Below are 19,718 nucleotides of genomic sequence, written 5' to 3'. Positions count from 1 at the left end.
ATCGACGCCACGAGCTTGTCACGTAAAATTGATACTTGGATTGTAAAAGAAAAGAAAGCTGAGTCGTAACCCAACTATTAATTTTCTTTTATCGAACATTATTATAAATTTAGCACTTACAATAATAGAATAACACTGAACTGGAGAAAGGGGTTGCACAAGAACAGCGACTAGAACAAGAACTGCCCGAGCTGGGTGAAGTCTCGGTTTATATACGTTTTGGTTTGAGGATGTTGAGGGGGCTCGGTGTAGGTTATGATGTGGAAAAGTGTCCGAAGGTTGGGAGTCGATGTCTTATCTCTGATGTAGGTTGAGATGTGATTGATGTCACAAACTGATCGATCCCCTATTTCGATTAGGATAATAGAGGTAATTTAATGAGTATAATGCTTGATTAACAGTTCAAAGATATTATATATTTCCAACAACCTTGTAGAAAGGATAGTTACGCTGGTGCGTACGGTATAAGTTAAGTAGGCGAATGATTGAAGGGTGAAAACCCGGTAAAGAGATGTTGACTGATCTGTAGTCGTTGAACCAGCCTAGTCCGGTGATGATGTTGTCACAAAGGAAAATTCTCGCTCGGTGATGATCGCCCCACCACTTGTCGCTAGCGGGTGGGATCCCAATTTTTACCTGATGGAGCAATAACCATAAGGAACCTTTTGACTCGAAGACGTTTTATGCCAATTGACGGCCTCAGCGGTAAATAAGAAAGCCTCGTTCCATGGATAGTTCCTTAGGATTATTGCAATCTGTTTAATTCTATGTGCACGGCTGGTGGTCGCCTCAAACGTAAACAGTCATCGGACGTAACAGGTCAGTACATAACACGCAGTATTATCGTTAATAAAATAATTATAGCGAATGCTTTAGTCATCTGATGTAGCCAGTAAAATCTGAAATAAAAGAAAATATTATTAGTCGGATATACAAAAATGTTTATATTAGTTACTAGTTTTATATGCGAAGACATTTCTATACGTACATCGATAACCGCCGCCGCGCTGCATCTAAAGATTTAGGGTCCTCTTTAAAAATAAATTTCTTTATTCCTATGACGCAAATTGCAATGTACTTGTCCCAGTCCATATCTTGCAAGTCCAATTCAACGATATCGCTGTCTTCTAGCGTTTTCACTTCCTTCATCATATCGATAACGTTATCTCTTTTGAAGGACCATTGCCGTATGCTAAAGTAATTTGTTACTGTCGACATCGTATCGTAATATTTGCTAATTTTCATCATTCTGCAATACCATTTTTAAGTATTCTAATGTGCGGTAGCTCGTTGCTTGACAAACGATAGAATACTCACCTTGGTTTACTACCTCGAAGCCTTAAAAAGATATCCACGATGAAAGCAGGCAAAGTATGCAGAAATAAAGTCAAAATACTGTAAACATATCTGTTAGATACCATCGCACACCACGGGTACCACAACAAATCGTCCATCGGTATTTCGATGGCGTATTTCACGAATGTATCCTTCAGCTCACCGTATCTTGAAAATTGAAACGTTTACGCTGATAGAGATAATCGAATTATATTTCAATGGAGCTTATCATTATTAGAGTATCACATAAAATATTATATAATTTCAGCCATGTCTCCAGTTTATTAAATGAAGCTATTGAGAGCAAAAGTGAACGTAAGCATAGAATGCTTAAAGGAGCAACTGTCTTAATTACATTATTTATTTACTACTTGCTTTAGACCAGATACCATTCATATAGCAAATACAGTATATTTACGTTTGAATAATTCATTTAATAATTTAATAATTCGGACTGAAAATTTCGTAGTAAACGTAACAAGGTTTCCAATTATTCATTATTATTTATTTAAATGTAATTAAATTCTTACGGAACATTGTTTAAGAAAATTATAAATATGTTCCAGACCCTCGATATCAGGATCACATAAGAAGAAGCTAATGCAAAGTGGAAGACAGAGTCTGGCAGGTATTGTTAGTTTACTCTCGTACTCTTGTTATTTCCGGATGAGACTGTTGAAAAGCATTGTCAATAATGAAATTAACTCTAGCTAATGATGTGTTTAAATTATAACGGCAGCGACATTTATCAACAAAACTAATCTCTTAAGAGCCCTCGTCGAGCATACAGGGTTATCCATTTAACCCGGAACCCGATCTAGCGAAAACATATGAAAATGGCAACATTGTAACATGTACACTTATTATTACAGTCAAATGTCGTTCGTCACCTATCAGCTGTTGCTGTGCAAGTATAATTAGGCAAGAACACAGAGCGGTTTAATGGTCGCCTAAGAACTTTAAATTCGACGTCACAATAGGGGGAACACGGAGGGGCTGCAGTGATAATAAGAAACGATATCAAACACCACTTACATAGTCAAATTAGTCAGGAACATGTTCAAGCAATCACCGTTACAATACAAACTAACAGCAATTACTTGCATATGTCAGCAGTATATACACCACCGAGACACAAAATGACATTACAAAAATGAGAAGAGTATTTTCAATCCTTCGGTGACAAATACATCGCAGCGGAACACTTCAATACAAAGCAAACGCTATGGGGCCCAAGAATTAACGTGCCTTGCGGTAGAATACTAGAAAAATATATTAGAACTAGTAAGCTCAATATATTATCTATAAAAAGACCAATATGCCTTTCGACTGGTTATTTCAATTTGAATTGACTGGCTCGAGGATGTTCCAAGTAATTCGATCGGGCTCTCACGAGCAAGACTGTAATCGCACTGTTCTACCTCCTCCGTGGCAAAGGGATGGTCTGTCCCATCTCTTAAACTACACAAACAACAGTAAAAAACGTAAGCTAGATATAGTTAAAAAAACGTAAACACTAGTCGGAACGAATCGTCAACAAGCCATATTACTACTTCTAATAGATTTGCAATATTAGAATTTACAGACAATTCTATGGACGTAGTTGAAACATTTATAAATCAACATACGCAAGAAGGTCCTCTCCTCCCCCCAGCTATCTTCATCGATGATGTCATCGATATTCAAACAATGGTAAAGTCTACCGAGAAAGATGTTAACAAAGAGAATTGCAAACTAAAAATAAAAAATAATCAGGTTAAAATTCTATCGGCTAATCCAGATTCCTATAGAAAACTAATAAAGTTACTAAAAACCCTGAACGCAAATTTCTACACATATCAACTGAAATAAGAAAGACCTTTTCTTGTGGTACTTCGCAACATGCACCACTCAACTAACTTAGATGAATTGAAGCTTGAACTCTTAAATCATGGCTATGAAGTAACCAAAATTAGCAATATTATAATAATATCACAAAAATACCGCTATCCTTTATTGATTTTGACTTTATTGATTTAAAGCAACAGCCAAATAATAAAGAAGTCTATGACATCAACCGTTTAATGAATTCTGTAGTAAAAATTGAACTACCTTTTATGAAAAAAGAGATAGTTCAATGTAAAAGGTGCCAAAGGTACGGCCGCACACAGAAATTTGTAATCACAATTACCGCTGCGTTAAATGTGCTGGTCTTCATTCTACAGATCAGTGCAGTAAATTTTCAGAAACTTCTGCGAAGTGCATCCTCTGTCAAGGAGAGCATCCTGCGAACTATAAAGGTTGCATAGCCTGCAAGATCTTGTATAAAAATAAGTACCCTACACCCAGAGTTAAGAACCTAACCAACCAAGTACATATTCCACAAAAATTCACTACTCCTCCAACCTCGTATGCACAGGTAGTTCAAGGAAATCAAAGCAGATCGAAAATCTATAATGATCATTCACAAAATAGTGTTCCCAGTTCACAAAACACGGATAACTTCAATAGGCTTGAAAAATTAATCGTGAAATAAACAGAGCAAATCAATAACTTGTTATCATTGCTTACAATCATCGTGAACAAATTAACACGCTTCAACGTAAAATAAAGCCAATTTAGAATGCTAACGGTCTAGCTCAGCATCAATACGTACTAGAACTCTTCCTAAAACAACAAGAAATTGACGTAATGCTTATATCTGAAACTCACTTCATCGATAAAAATTACCTGAAAATAAATGGTTATAACTTTTACCATACACAACATCCCAGTGGAAAGGCACATGGCGGCACCGGAATTATCATCAAGACCAGCATTAAGCATTATAAGCTTCCATCGTTCAAGAAGGACTACCTTCAAGCTACAAACGTAGCGATAGAAGATTGGCATGATCCAATCACCACATCAGCAGTATATTGTCCTTCTAGAGATTCTATTTCCAAAGAAGACTTCGATAAATTTCTCGAAAACCTGGGCAATAGATTCATAGCTGGAGGAGACTATAACGCTAAACATACACAATGGGGCAGCAAACTTATCACAGTAAGAGGCAAAAATCTTTTGAAATGCATAAACACCAACAGACTTAATTACTTCAGTACAAACGAACCTCAGTACTAAAGGACAGATGTTACGTCAGATGGTATTCGATGTAATCTCAGAATGTTATGTCCGAACAAACTTAGTTATGTAGCCATGTTCGGTATAATTTTCTGTATATAATATTGTAATAGTACCAGTTAAGTGAATAACCCTGTACACTAATATTCTAAGGTTTGTTATTTCCTGCGTCTATTTCTTATAGACCCATTTTCTCAATCTCTTATCTTGATCGTAATTTGTGTCCGACTATGGAACAGGATTATGATGCTTATTGTCATCAACTAACCTCTTCGGAAGTGTATTCGTTGAAATGGTATACATTAGTGCAAAGGTGTGTTGATTGATTTCTTTATGAGTAAGCGGTCAGGTCCAAGTATTATAAAACATGTCAACACATGTTCCTGCGTGAAAAAATAGAATGGTATGATAAAATTGTGGCCGCATTAGACACACACAATGCCAGTTGCTACACCTTTCAATCGAATGACTCTAGAAAAGGCAAAGTAATAATAAGAGAGCTTCACCACTCGACATCAAAACAACTTATCAAAGATGATCTACAAGAATTTAGATATCAAGTATGCCACATGATAAACATGAAAAGCACAGAAACTACTCACACTACGCGTGGTTGAATTACAGCCGGTTCCAAACGATAAGAATTTATGCGAATCGGAAGAAGACTGGCCAACACTGGCAGAACTAGCAAAATCTAAAAGAAACAGCCAACAGCATACACGTTGCCAACAACACGGAAACTCAAAAAATTATTGAGACGGCAAACCATTCTGTATAAAATACGCTGAATCATATCTCTCCTCACTGTGTCTTAAAAAGAAAGAAGAACCGACCCTGTCATCTGCGTGAACTGTCAGGGAAAGCATCCGGCAAATTATAAGCGATGTAAAATTCGAAAGAAAATACGAGCAAGAACGTTGTCGAAATTAAGAGATAAAGAAGCAGAACAGGCTACGCAAGAAATACTCCTATCACAGCAACCATATGAAACGGTATGTATAAAAAATCGAGGAAACCGAAATTTAAAACATACGTGCGCCACAATTCACAAAAGTTACGCTCAGATCACAGCAACAAAAGGCAACCAAGCTAACGTCTCAAATCTTCTTGTCGAAAAAGTAGACAAACTCGGGACCATTCTGCAACAACAAATGCGGCAAACAACATTAACATTTGCATTTTGCTTTATATCTGCATTTGCCTAATAGAAGAAAACATAACTGATTTTGCGATCGCAGTTTTTCTCCCAAACATAAGCGACATACAGTTTACCTAATGTAAAAGCAAAACTGACATCTGACCACGTTCTAATCACCCTCACTCGTCATATAGAAGACCACAATCATCAGATCAAAGACCAGATCGCGAGACCAAAATCAATTACAATAAAATCCACTCGCTAGCCGACATTTCAGCAGCACCTAGACAAAACTCTAACCTGCAATATCCCCTCATAAACGAAAGAAAACATCGAATCAGCCGCGGAATTTTTCACTGCGGAAACAATTCAATCCAGACACGTACATCAATGAAACAGCTTTCAACTATTTATATTAACTATTTATATTAAACAAAATGAAAGAGAAAAGAAGAACAGCAAAAGAATGGCAAACATACTTATAAAGCAAGTAAAGCAACTTCTACTGGATGAAAAGAATAAAAAATTCAAAGCATTGGAAAGAACTTGGGCACCACACATCAGTGGTAAACTACTCTCTGTGGAAAACAATCAAAGACATTTAAAGGCATATTAAACGAACACCTCCGTGGAAAAACGACACTAAGTGAACGAAGGTTAAGCAGAACAGGCTGCAAAATACCTGCAAGTCATCTTCGATACAAACGATCCACACACGATGAAACGTACTTGATTTATAAGCAAATACTATAAGGAAGTATATGGCAAACATTCGCGCACTAAATGATTGATTCAAGCTGGAAGGGAACGATGCTCAGTTTACAAACACGTCCTATTCGCTTAAGGATCTGATCTGATTATACGAATTTGATTCGAAAAAAATGCTAGCACGTTTTTATAATTCATACAGCTAAATGGGAATAAGTTAACTGTATGTGTACACAGAAGAAATTTAGTATAGTCCCTTTTTACTTCCAGTTATACAGGGTGGTTGGTAACTGGTGGTACAAGCGAAAAGGGGGTGATTCTACGCGCAAAAAGAAGTCGAAAATATAGAATAAAAATTTTTCGTTTGAGGCTTTGTTTTCGAGAAAATCGACTTTGAATTTTCGCTCGGTACGCGTGTGGTACGTTATAACGAATCTCACTGTAGATCGTTACCTCGATGGAAAAATTAAAAAAAAAAGAAGAAAATTAAAAAAAATTGTTATTCTATATTTTCGACTTCTTTTTTCGCGTAGAATCACCCCCTTTCCGCTTGTACCACCAGTTACCAACCACCCTGTATAATCTTTAGCATTTGAATTATTTCATTTACGATGAAATGCTTTTCATTTATTGACATTCCCATTGATCGTGTCGCTTAAATAAATTACAGGTTTTACGATACTCCAACAATTCAATTAAATTGCTTGAAAAAATTCCGTAATAAATATTACTTGATAGGGCGCGCGTTATTCGTACAGTTGTACACTTTGATGTTCATATCACGATGCCGCGTAACGTGCCATGCGGCACATAATATCGTGTCGACCACATAATCAGCGGGTACTGTATCCGTTATTGTGTCTGCCTTAGCCAACGCTATTTTAGCGAAACCTCTGCTGATAAATAGTCCGAGAGCTGCAACAACAAACTTGGTTAAAACTAATTCATGCTTCTCGACTGCCTCGAAATGTGGCTATAAATAGATAGAAAGGATATTCGTGACTGACAGCAAAAGTAGAGCTTTAAAAATTGTTTTTCTTTTTATTATGTAATTTGTACTTTACAATTTCTCCAGCTGGACATTCAGTAAATTTTTCTAGCTTTATTGTTAATTAACATGTGGATGGTTACCCCCAGCAGAATACCATCTTCAAGTTTGTCCAGTTTATTTCTTTAGTGTGAGGTGTAGATAGTTGTGGGTGATAGTGGTGCTGCTGGTGTAGATGTCGCTACTGTTGTAGATGTCGTTGCTGGTGTAGATGTCGCTGCTGGTTTAGATGTCGCTACTGGGATACTGCTACTTTTTCTTTTCGCTTAGAAGTCGTGGAAGGAAAATCGGACTACAGGCGCCGGGATTTGAAACCCGGGTCCCGAACGTTCATAACCAAAGGCGCTAACCACTGCGCTACCGTCGTCCGGTAATAGTTGCTGTCGAGTGCCGCCACAAATGATGTCAGTGAGCTGCTTTCTTTTTAGTCTTTTTTTATGAGAGTTTTGCTCGCTTCAGCAGTCAGCTGATTTGAATGTGTTGCCATTCTTTCCTTGTATCTTTTTGCGTATCTACCGATTTCTTGTTTGACCGTTAGTATTTTTAGGTCTTTGCGTATATCCTCGTTTCTGACATACCATGGAGAGTTGACTATTATCCTCAGTATCTTCGATTTTAGCGACACCAATTTATTTATGTGACTTATTGCCGCTGTCTCCCATAATGGTATTCCGTACGTCCAAATTGGTTTTATTATCGTTTTATAAATTTTTAGTTTGTTTTCCATGCTGAGTTTAGAGTTTCGACTAGTTAGCCAGTACATCTGTCTTCATTTTATCCGTATTTTGTCGATAATTGATTTAGTATGTTGCTTCCATATAAGTTGTGTGGCTAAGTGGAGTCTTAGGTATTTAACTTGCCTTGTTTGTGTTATGTGCGTGCCATTCAATTGGATATTTCATGGTTTTCGTTTTCCTAGTGTACATGGTTGCATCTACTGGGCTTTGCTCTTATTTCTTTATCTTGTAACCATTTTTCTATTTTTGTGATATGCTCTTGAAGTAATATGACTGCTGTTTCAGGATTAGTGTGCTTGACTAGTACAGCCGTATTGCTGTTGGTAGTTGTTGGTATGTTGGCCTTGTATATTGTATATAAAATGGGTGCTAAGACGCTTCCCTGCAGTACCCCTGCCTCAATGTCTTTAACTTCATAATATGCGTCCTTTGTTTTTACTACAAGGGTTCCATTAATTAGGTATGATTTGAGTAAGTGGTAAATTTGTCTTAGGAAATGTTTTTTGGTTGTTTGTAAGAGGCTTTCACGGTTCACTTTGTCAAATGCTTTCTCGATGTCCATGAAGAGTACTGTAGAGTATTTTTTCTTTTCCATCACTAGTAAAATTTCGTTGACGAGCCTGTGCATTTGCTCTATCGTTTGGAGCGCTTGTTTCTGAATCCAAATTGGTGATCTGATATTCATTTTTCTTTGTCTATTGTTGGTTTTAGACGGTCGTATATTATTTTCTGTGGTATTTTGGAAACACGTGAAGTAGTGATATTGATTTGTAAGATGCAGTTTGGTGTGGGTCTTTGGTAACATTACGTTATTGGCTTAGGTAACATTATGATCTATGCTATCTTCCATAGATTAGGAAAACATTGGTTCTTAAAATTGCATTGAATATTATTGTGATTAAACGTATTGCTTTTGGGGGAAGGTCTTTCAAGATTTTACCATTGATTAGGTCGATTCCTGGTGTTTTATCGTTTTTTGTTTTCTTGATTATGATTCTAGTTTCTTGTGCTGTTATATTAGGTATGCTTGTTAGTTGAGGTACTAGTATTTTGAGCATCTTCGTCTGAATGAGTAAATGCGTGTTACAAAGATGGTTGGAAAATTCTTCAGCTTGTTCTTTGTTGCTTTTGGCCCATCTGTTATCTGGTTTTTTGATTGCTGGGATTAATTTTTTTGACTTCTTTATTTTGTTCGTGGCTTTCCACAGAAAATAGTTGGCAGCCTCGTGCGCAGAGAATGTCTCTATGAATTTTGAGAATTCGTTATTATCATCTCTCATTTTACTTTTTATTTCCTTTGCAAGTTTCTTTAAATGTTTTTTCTTTAAATGTTTTCACATGTTCTATGTTTTTGCTATTTTACTTTCACTTTTCTTTTCTCTTTGATTTTGTCAAGGATGTCTAGTGGAATTATTTTTGTTTGTCTATTATTTAGTTCGTAAATAGTAGTTTCCCATGCTGCTTCTTGTATAATTTCTGTCAATGTTGTTGATTTTGTTTTCAATTACTTGTTTAAATGTTTGCCATTTAGTGGTTTTATTGCAAAACGACTCTGAATTGCTATAAAGTATTGGTTTGTTTACGTATTCTATTATTATCGGTGTATGATCGGAGCTAAGCTCAAGACTGGATGTTATTTTTAATTTGTTTCCGTTTTGTCCTTATATTGCTGCAAAATCAAGCAAATCAGGAGTTTTACTCATTTCGTGTTCGCTCGGATTCTACAATTTCTTGTTTTGAGTGATAGTTGCTGTATGTTCTGCTTCTCAGCGGTAGAAACAGTTTACGTTGCGGTTGTTTTAGCTAGCTGGATGGTTTCCATTACAGTTATAACATTTTACTTTGTCTGTTTTTCCTGTGTATGGGCAGTTTGTTGTTAAGTGGTTTTCTGCATATTTGACACACGCTGGGTTTCTGCTGCAGTAATTTTCTTGTGTTTTTCCGTATTGTTGACACCGTATGCATTGCGGTATGCCCTTCTTATAACAAGGCTTCTTATAACAAGGTTTTTTTAATATCAAAGATTTCTTTGTTATTAGTTTTGGATTCAAGTTCTATTAGAAACAGTAGTAATGGCTGTTTCGTATCGTATCTGGTTATATTATTTGTTGTTCTTACTTGGTGTCTGATTTTTGCTAATTCCTCACATATATTTTTTATGTTTGTTCTTGAGTGTAGTTCTCTAATTACTATATTGTAGCTTTTTCTGTTTTGAGCTGGTATGTATGATACCCAGCGTTTTTCTCCTTTAACCCTTTCGCTTCGGCAGTCCAGTTCACCCAAGTGCTCTCCTTGTACGAAGGCGCGCGCCACAAATGTGGCGTGATTGCTGTATAAATGTTTTCCTAAGTTTTAAATAACAACTGTGCTGAATGAAACAATAATAAAACAATCTTTGCTCCAATATGATAAGTATAATTTACATCTTTAATATGAAAAGGCTTCTGCCTGTAACGGAAAAATATATTATTGACTACATATGGCACTGATGTATGCCTGATATATAGGGTGCCGATCGTCGCGTGGTCGCCGCCTATAAGCAGCACCCGAAGCGAAAAGGTTAATGCTCGCGTCACTTTTCTAAAGATTTCTGGAGTTTTTGTTTGTACTTTTACTTGTTCCAGTTTTAATTCCTTTATGCTGAAGTTTACTTTTCCATCAGTGTTGTTCAATAGTTCAATTAGGGGATCTATTATTTGGCCATGAATGTAGATCGGTGGTGGTTTAACGATATAAGTTGTTTTTTTTTTCTTTTGGGTCCATATCTATCTCTTCTACCAGTGAACTGAACGAATTTCGGAGTGAGATGCCTTGTAGCCACTAATGCGTATCGGTGTCGGAAATTTTTATAGCGCTTGTGCCTGGTATTATTTTACACTTTTTGTTTGCTGTTGCTACCTTCCAGTGTTCATCTTGATATGACAGTTCATCATTGTAGCTGTTTTCTTCTTGGTTTTACAACGTTTCCATTTCTTTTATAGTTGAGCTTTCCTGTTCTTTGTTAATTGGTCGTTTTCTGCTTAACATATTTGTAGCTTTATTTATGTAGTATACTTCACCTTTGTTATTTTCATTGGCGGTATTTGTTGTTGCATTTTGAAGCTTCCGTTTTGTCTACCTGACTGCTTGTCGCACTTTCACTGAAGCACAGTTTCTCACGTCTGTTTAGCTCAGCTGCTCGGGCAGAACTGCAAGCTTTAAAAACGGTTATCTAGTAAAGGTTAGAGTCATTTACCTTCTCAGAAATTAATTAACTCCACTCTTTGTGAATATTTCAATTTCATTACCTAAAAATGTTATTCCTGTTCGACTTCTCAAAAAGCAGCCTATTTCGATGAGTTTTACATGTATCATATGTCCTTTACGTCAAATCGTGGTTTTCTCGACGCAACTTAACTCTTCAAAAACGGTTTTTTCGTAAAGTAGTAAAGTAAACTTTCTAATATTTTGAAATCATGAACATTAACTTCTTCATTCCATTTAGAGTCGATTATTTCACGCGCTAAGAAATATTTTCCTGTTGTTACCTCCCGTGACTCTCTACATAAACCAGACTCTATCCCTCGAGCAAGATGGCCACCAGATGCCTAAAAACCCTTGTTGGCGGTCCTTCGATAATCTCAAGGATCAATCATAAATTTTAGCATTTTTAATAGTTAAGGCCCTTAAGACCACACAAGTGTCCTTTAAATTGAAGCATTTCTCAGACTTATTGTCCATTCCGGAAAAACACGAGAAAGCGAGTTTTTCCCATGCACAATACCACCCACAAGCGATCTTTGATTGGGGGCGGCCAGCACCCATCCTTACCTACCAGTTTTGTTTTTATCCAATTAGCAGCAATGACCGTTGTCCTCACTATCCTAACCAAAATTGCCATCAACGAATCCGCTTGTCCCGTGCTTTAGGCACACCCATCACTAGTTCTCCTCCGCGACAGTACCATCTCCGAACTTCATTGGTTTTACGTCCTTTGATCAGACAACATCTTAACTCGCTATTAAATATTTGATCGGTCAACATCTTAAACTTGCTATTTACACTTCGTTTTTATTTACACTTCGAGAACACGTCTACACCGCGTATATTAATACTTAACTCTTCAAAGTTGTTGGAATAAAGTGTATATTTTAACCTGTTAACGTTGACGCGCTCTACCGCGACCGTTTCTCTCCGCGAAGGTCGAACACCTGTTTCTTCATTAATATCGCGGTATTTATTTTCTATTTCACTTTGAAAAATGAACATATATAGTATATAATATTATAGTATCGTGGACGAGGGACCTGGGGGGTGTCGTGCAGATTGTAAACAAGCGGTTGTTGAGATGCGAATTATAAACAATCTTAGTGAGGCTAAGGCAAAAGACAAAGGGTTGCTAGGGGACGATAAACGAATTAAGAGCAGTATGAGTTGAGAAGTCAGAGAGTGCGGATTGTGTTGTCCAGATAGTATTGTTAGCGTTGTTAATTATCTAGTTGTCTTAATTATTATACGTTGACATTTAATTATTATACTCTGACGGATGTACAAAAACCTGAGGGGTCTGGGCTCGGGCGGTGACTCCTCTCCCGTCGGGCAGGCAGCACAAGACGTTCGGAGAGAAGCTAGGCGGTAGGTATGCGAGCAGTGGCGCTTCGACCTACTCGCCAAAGATCAGGTCCGTGGCTCCTGTTATCCTTTTGGATGACGCAGGTGCTCACCGGGCATGGAGTATTCGATGAGTATGTGCAGAGAATTGGAAGATAGCTGACGAACACCTGTCACCACTGCGAAGAGGGCGAGGACACGGTCCAGCACACGCTGGAGTTTTGTCCGGCGTGGGAGAGAGCCCCCCTTCCCCCGCCGTGTTCTGCAATTAGCAATTGCCGAGAGTTTGGACCTGTCGCGTCAGTCATGGAAGCGATGCTGAGGGGGCAACAGGAGTTCCTCGCAGTCCGCTTCTATTGCGAAGAAGTAATGCTCGCAAAGGAGCGAGAACTTCTCTCTCTTGTAGTGTTCCGTGCCGAAGGCCGGCCTTGCGCCGCCCTAAGTGGTCATAGGGGTCGTCACGTCGAGGAAGTTCTGGGATCTCCTCGGACTTGCACGACGGTCCAGGGGAAAGCGTTGAGAGGGCTAGTTCCTCTAGACCTGAGTGATGGCTCCCTCAGAATGAGAGAGGACGCTGGAGTACTCCGGCAGTAATTCGAAAGAGGTCCCGGAACAGCTCTGTCGAGCGTCGGGTGGACCACCGTGGGGTTTTAGTCGACATAGTCATTTATTAACATTGTCGACATTTAGTTAAGATCGACATTACCCCGCCGCCTCACAGAAGAGCGGCGGGTGTTCATGAAGATTTTCCCACGTATATAAAAAAAAAGTCTTTATCAACAGCATTTATACAACTTGCGCAAAAAGTATATTTTCACATACTTTTGAATGAGTGAGTGAAAATTTGACGCTGCTTTATTCTATTGTTGATTGATTCCTTCCTTATGATAGTTAAGGAGAACTAAGATCTTGTGATACAAAAGACTTATATTATTCGAAATCACTCGAGTATAGTTGATCGCTCTTACACGCAATATATGTAAATGAAATATGCAGCGATGAAGAATTAACATTATAAATATTTATAGAAATACCTATATGTATAGTGATATTGCCCAACCAACCAGGACATGGTTCCTTCAGCGAGGCACTAATTATACTTGGTCGCACTATCGCAACTGGGAAACTTTTACTGTTGCTGGATACAATCTGTTCTGCCAAATTCTTGGTGAACGTGTATGTGTTTGGATGAATTTTTAAAATTCTTTCTTCTAATAACTCAATCGACTCTTTGTCAAGACTGTCACAAATCTCAATCACGCTAGATGGTTGTATACTCGTGCTGAAAAATTATCAATAATAGGATATCGTATAGTATCATCTACGTAACTTGGAATCCGCACTGCCGAAAACATTGAGAATAACAACAATGCAACATATACACCACTATATCGTGCGTCATCTATGAGCTTTTACCAGAAGTATGGCAAGGCGAGAACATCGAGCGATTTCGTCGTCGGCATTGCCGTTGACGGAGTTTAATTTTGATGCCACTGTAAGTAAAAAACGATACCCGTTTTCTGTACAATAATTACGTTATATGAGTTATTTCGCTGCATCTATTTGGCTTCTCTTGTTTATCATTTGTACGTTCGATATATTCACAGCAGATAATTACTAAATTTTATGTTACAACATAGAAGAAAATGATTAACGCAACAGTTAAAAAAAAGAAATAACGAACGAAATATGTAGATGAAGAATAACGAAGTTTGTAAAAATGCAATTAATTACATTAATTACATATGAGGTAAACATAATTCAAGATTTCAGTTATCGAAGAAAAGAAAAGAAAATTGAGCACGGGAAAATGCACAGAAATGGACGCACATGCTTGTTTCGAAGCTTCGTGAGTGCACAGGGACATGAAATTGTATTTGACAAAAAGACACGGGGCTCGTTTCTCTTTATCCTATAGTATGTACAGAACAGCGATCCTTTTCTCCTTATTGGCTTTTTTATTTCTCCTTAATCAGCGACAATAAAATTGCTCTGTGTTCTCATCTCATTATACTTCTGACAATAGCTCATAGATGGCGTATGATATATGATTCTAACATATTAAACGTGCTACACGTTACAGTGTTCCCATCATAAACACATAAAAACAAAGTGCGCAAGTACATGCACGGCCGCGTATCAGGTCTAGAAACTCTATAGGAGGAGTTTGAACTATGAATTTTTAAAGGTTGTGCTTTGTAAATTACTTGTCACTAAACATAGATGATATAAACTAAACTACTTTTCATAAATTTTTTGTTAACGTACTTAAGGTAAACATAAAGTATTTCACGTGTATTTTGTAATAGTAGTAGATTTCAGTTGCAGACACAAGATTGCGCGGCGAATCCTAGCAATTTGATTGAAACGCCTTATTTCTGAGAAACATTTTTTGACACGTAATAATCTTACGCTCTGCCCCTCTGCCCTTACAGCAACAACAGTTCCCAGAGCTGTGTATACGACCATGATCATGAAAATTTAATTATTAATATAATTTAAATATTAAATATCATTTATCCTTACCTGTACACTTTTTCCTCAATATCTGGTAGATTTGCGTTACTATAAGCTGTGCTAACATGGATAACGCTAATTACATGCTTCAGTTCATTGCACAGTTCAATGATACTAAAAGTACCTTTCACATTTGTGTTCACGGCCGCATTCAACGGCTCCTTGAAATTCAAAGTGGCTGCAACGTGGAACAATATGTTCACATTCTCTATCAACATATTTCTGTCTTCTTGCGAAAGACCTAATTTTGGTAGACTTATGTCACCCTCTACGGGGTGAACTTTTTTTAATGCTGAGGGATTCTTTGCTTTAGCATCATCGAAAATCTGAAGAAGAAAAGGTACAAGCTCAGTTTCCAACATAGATTGTTATTGAATATACTAATTTTCTATCAACACATTGTTATATATACGTTTATATATATAAAACGTTATATATATATATATATATATATATATATATATATATATATGTCGGAGATGAAAGAACACCGGAGCCTTTGGAATTTTGGATAATCCCGCAACATTGTAACCTAGAGTTTACTATAGCTGTAATTGAACAATTGTAGTTTTCAATCCGATTGTAATTGTTCGAGAGTTGTGATAATGAGCTTGGGCTCGAGGCGACAGCCAGTCGCCGAACGTAGCCGCGGTCACGGGATGAACGCTTTGTCTAACAAAGGCATGGAATAATTCTATAGCTCTCCTTAAAAAGGAAATAGTTGTAACACTCGACAGTAAACATTCCAACGGTCTCTGTCCCGTGGCTCGCCACACGCAGATCCTATTCTTCGAGTAAGATGATTGCCAGATGTCGATGCGTCTCCGCAGTACATGTTCGGCTAGCCCGAGGGCTCGTTATAAATCTTAAGGTTTAGTTAACTAAAGTCCTTCAAACAGACAAACAGTTTTTGTCTCAACTACGGGAAGATAGGGGAGACATATTTTTCAACGAGCGGCGTCCCCCACTAGCAACTTTCCCTCGAGGGCGGCTAGCATCTTTTTCCAACCACCGATATGGAGATTGACCAATTAGCAGCAACGTCAATTTCCCTTACTTTCTGAACGAAGGCTTTTCTCGACGAATCCGATGATCTCGTATCCTTATACACACCCCATTATAGTTTTCCTCTGTGGCATCATCGGGACGGGAAAGGCATTCTCGCTCGCGATCTCATCGATGAAAGGAGTAACCCTTTACGACCAGTGAATATTACGCGTCCGACTTAGATTTTGTGAGTACGTTCATCTATCATCCCGTCGACCGCGGATTCGTTATTGAACCTAGGATCATTGTCATTAGTTTCTCGAGTGCCTAACTACCACGGTTACTTGTCCGGTTCTATAATAATCGTATTTGCACTAGTCAATGTCTTCTCTATTGCATAACGACAACGTGTAACCCAAACGAAGATTCGTTTCACGCCCCTAACCCTAATTCTAATGTCCGCTCCGACATATATATAATATGAAATTGAGAAATTAATGAAATGTGAAATTAATCGGTTTAGTTTATGAATGTCTTAAATATTGAAAGCATCGAAAATGTTATTTACGTACGGGATCATCTATGATCTCTTTATATCGTTGTTCCATCGTTTGGTGTTTTTTTGGACGAACCAGAATAAAAATAACGACGATGCGTGGACACACGCGTATCAGTTTCTCCAGAAGGCCTTTCCCCACGAAACCAGATGCCCCGGTTATAAAAATTCCAGTTCCGGCGTAAAATCCCTCGATGGAATTCACCTTATTTAAATTTTCTGTAAATTCCGTATTCATTGTACTAGTACCACAGCACCCTCGCGCTTTCAATCCCGATATCTGTAATTGAATAATAAAAAATAATATCTCGAAAACTAGGCGAGTCCACTCCTTATATGTATAGGAGAAGGTTGTCCAGAATATCGATTTCTGCAAAAATCATCGAAATCGGAATGCAGGCAGCATTTCTGAACTTTTTCCAGGAATTAACATTTTTCACAATTTTGCTCCTTTATATTTTATCTGAACTGCGGTATGAGACATGTAATGACTTATTTCTAAGTACATTATATTCAAAAGTAGTTATATAAAGCAGATCAGTATATAGCTCTGTATATACGAAAAAGTTTTCATTGCTCAGGGTTCCCCACTTACATAAGTGAGAATTCGCGCAAGCGAAAACATATGAGAATGGCTATAGTGTGACGTATACTCTTACTACTACAGTCAAACGTCGCTCGTCACCTATCAACTATTGCTGTAGAAATATAATCAGGCAAGAACATAGAGCGGTTTGGATATCGCGGTTTGAAAGACTTTAAATTTACTGTCATAACAAGCAGAAGGCGATCGCTAAGAAATATCGCCGCGTAATTTTTTTGCCAAAACAACTTCCCAATAGGAATTCCTTGTTTATTGAGAATATACACATGTAATATATACAGGGTGGTTGGTAACTGGTGGTAAGCGGAAGGGGGGTGATTCTTCGCGAAAAAAGAAGTCGAAAATATAGAATAAAAATTAAAAAAAAAATTTTTTTTTTAATTTTTTCATTGAGACAACGATCTACAGTGAGATCCGTTATAACGTACTACACGCGTACCGAGCGAAAATTCAAAGTCGATTTTCTCGAAAACAAAGCCTCAAACGAAAAATTTTTACTCTATATTTTTGACTTCTTTTTTCGCGTAGAATCACCCCCTTTCCACTTGTATCACCAGTTACCAATGACCCTGTAGAATAAAAATTTTTCGTTTGAGGCTTTGTTTTCGAGAAAATCGATTTTGAATTTTCGCTCGGTACGCGTGTAGTACGTTATAACGGATCTCACTGTAGATCGTTGTCTCAATGGAAAAATTAAAAAAAAAAAAAGTTAAAAAAAATTTTTATTCTATATTTTCGACTTCTTTTTTCGCGAAGAATCACCCCCTTTCCGCTTGTACCACCAGTTACCAACCACCCTGTATATAAATTAGATATATATATATTTTCATTTAAATAATCATTTAAGTAATCATTTAAATAAAATCATTGGATACTTGAGAGTTCAAATAAAAAATACAAGTAAATTATTTGTTACTTGAATAAATCTAAATACATTATTTAAAATAATGGAGTCAATTGTTATTTATAAATATAATTCTCGTTTATTATTTTTACCCATTTTTAATTAATACCTATCGGTCGTTGAACAAATTTATCTTTACACAAATATAACATTTCAATCGGCAAGATTACTGTAAATTACAATTTGTAATTTTTAATGCTGCCTGTTAACGACGAATACGCCAATATCACATCAGCTTTCGGACAACTTGTTCGAAAAGCAAATGCAAACTGTGATTTGTCTGTTGGAAAATAACGATATTAATTTTACGACTTCTTCATTGTACACAATGAAACAGATAAGACAAAACCAAAAACTATCTATTTATACATTATTATTCGTTTTCCAATTAAATCCAAATGGGAAAGTCTTTTAAACGATGCCAAAAAATAATTTAATTATTATTTCTTATTTGCGAATGATATTTTAAAGACTTGTGCTTAATTAAGAAATTTCATTCTTATTCGCAACTAAAATATTATATTGGTTTGTTATTTATTATTTAGTAGTTAAATAAAATGTTGTCTAGCACTAGATGCACATTTACCTTTGTTCTTCTTACATACTAATCTTGTCGAATTAACAGATCAGATATAACTGTTCAACTTAAACACTCTACCGTTCATTGACATATCTCAAGCATCGACGTGTCTTGTTTCGTTTTATAGGAAGCTTGGTACCGATAACCGGCTGTATTTAACTGAAAAGCCATGCTGCGCCAGCACGCTTCAAACATACGAAATGTGAAATTTATTATCACCTTGTGTACGTCAAAGTAAGTTCCACTTACTTGATCTTTCCTGTATTTTCTTCGGTTATTTTTCTCTTCTTCTTACTGATGTCTCGCAACACCGTGATTACCGTTGACGGCCTCGTTTCTCCAAATTGTTACACAGTAGCGTGCTGTTTGTTCTCACCTCACCGATGGTACATAAAATAAGCACGATGGCGGTCCGTAACTGCAGGAAAGGCACGAAATTCGTCGTTATATCTTCGTGGAGTTCTTTTCTACTTTTCACTTTCGTGAATCGTATCGCGAAATGGAATGGAAGCTCAGTTCGCTTCTCACTGTTAGACGCGATCAAATAAAAATAAGGATAATAACTGCTTCTTCTTGTCTGTTCTCTTCATTGACGTTACTTTTATGCTCCCCTCCGTCACGATCACGTGTTAACAGAAGGGAAAACGTGGAAAGAAAGATGGAGAAGGAGATAGAGATACAAGGAAGGGAATAAAGGAGCAAAGAGCAAGAGAAACAAAAAAGTTACGTGTCGCGTAAAAGCTATCAAGCAAACAGTTTTTGCAATTTTTCTTCCAGAAGAAAAGTCTTAAAAAATTCTTGTTAATGTGATATAGAAGGGCATATTTACGCGAAGGAATATTAGAAAAAAAAGTCAACGCTATTTATTTCTCATATGTTCCTCATATGTCAGTTTAATTAATGAAAAAATAA

The 19,718-nt window shown here is 37.1% G+C and overlaps 1 protein-coding gene across 1 annotated transcript; it reads right to left on the bottom strand.

Moving 5' to 3' along the window:
• Positions 1–394: 394 nt before the first annotated feature.
• LOC117232430 (putative fatty acyl-CoA reductase CG5065) lies at positions 395–19,402 on the bottom strand. The gene is made up of 8 exons (XM_033491785.1): positions 19,056–19,402; positions 16,735–16,998; positions 15,185–15,501; positions 13,693–13,940; positions 7,015–7,198; positions 1,318–1,503; positions 989–1,249; positions 395–899 (listed from the first exon to the last, which is right to left on the bottom strand). The coding sequence occupies exons 2-8, from the start codon at positions 16,954–16,956 to the stop codon at positions 821–823; spliced, it is 1,497 nt and encodes a 498-aa protein (XP_033347676.1). The 5' UTR covers positions 16,957–16,998; positions 19,056–19,402; the 3' UTR covers positions 395–820.
• Between the last annotated feature and the right edge of the window lie 316 nt (positions 19,403–19,718).

Source organism: Bombus vosnesenskii, unplaced genomic scaffold, assembly GCF_011952255.1.
Source record: "Bombus vosnesenskii isolate JDL3184/JDL3185 unplaced genomic scaffold, Bvos_JDL3184-5_v1.1 scf7180000013288, whole genome shotgun sequence".
In the NCBI taxonomy this organism is placed as follows: Eukaryota; Metazoa; Arthropoda; class Insecta; order Hymenoptera; family Apidae; genus Bombus; species Bombus vosnesenskii.
This window is presented reverse-complemented; position numbering and strand designations above follow the sequence as displayed.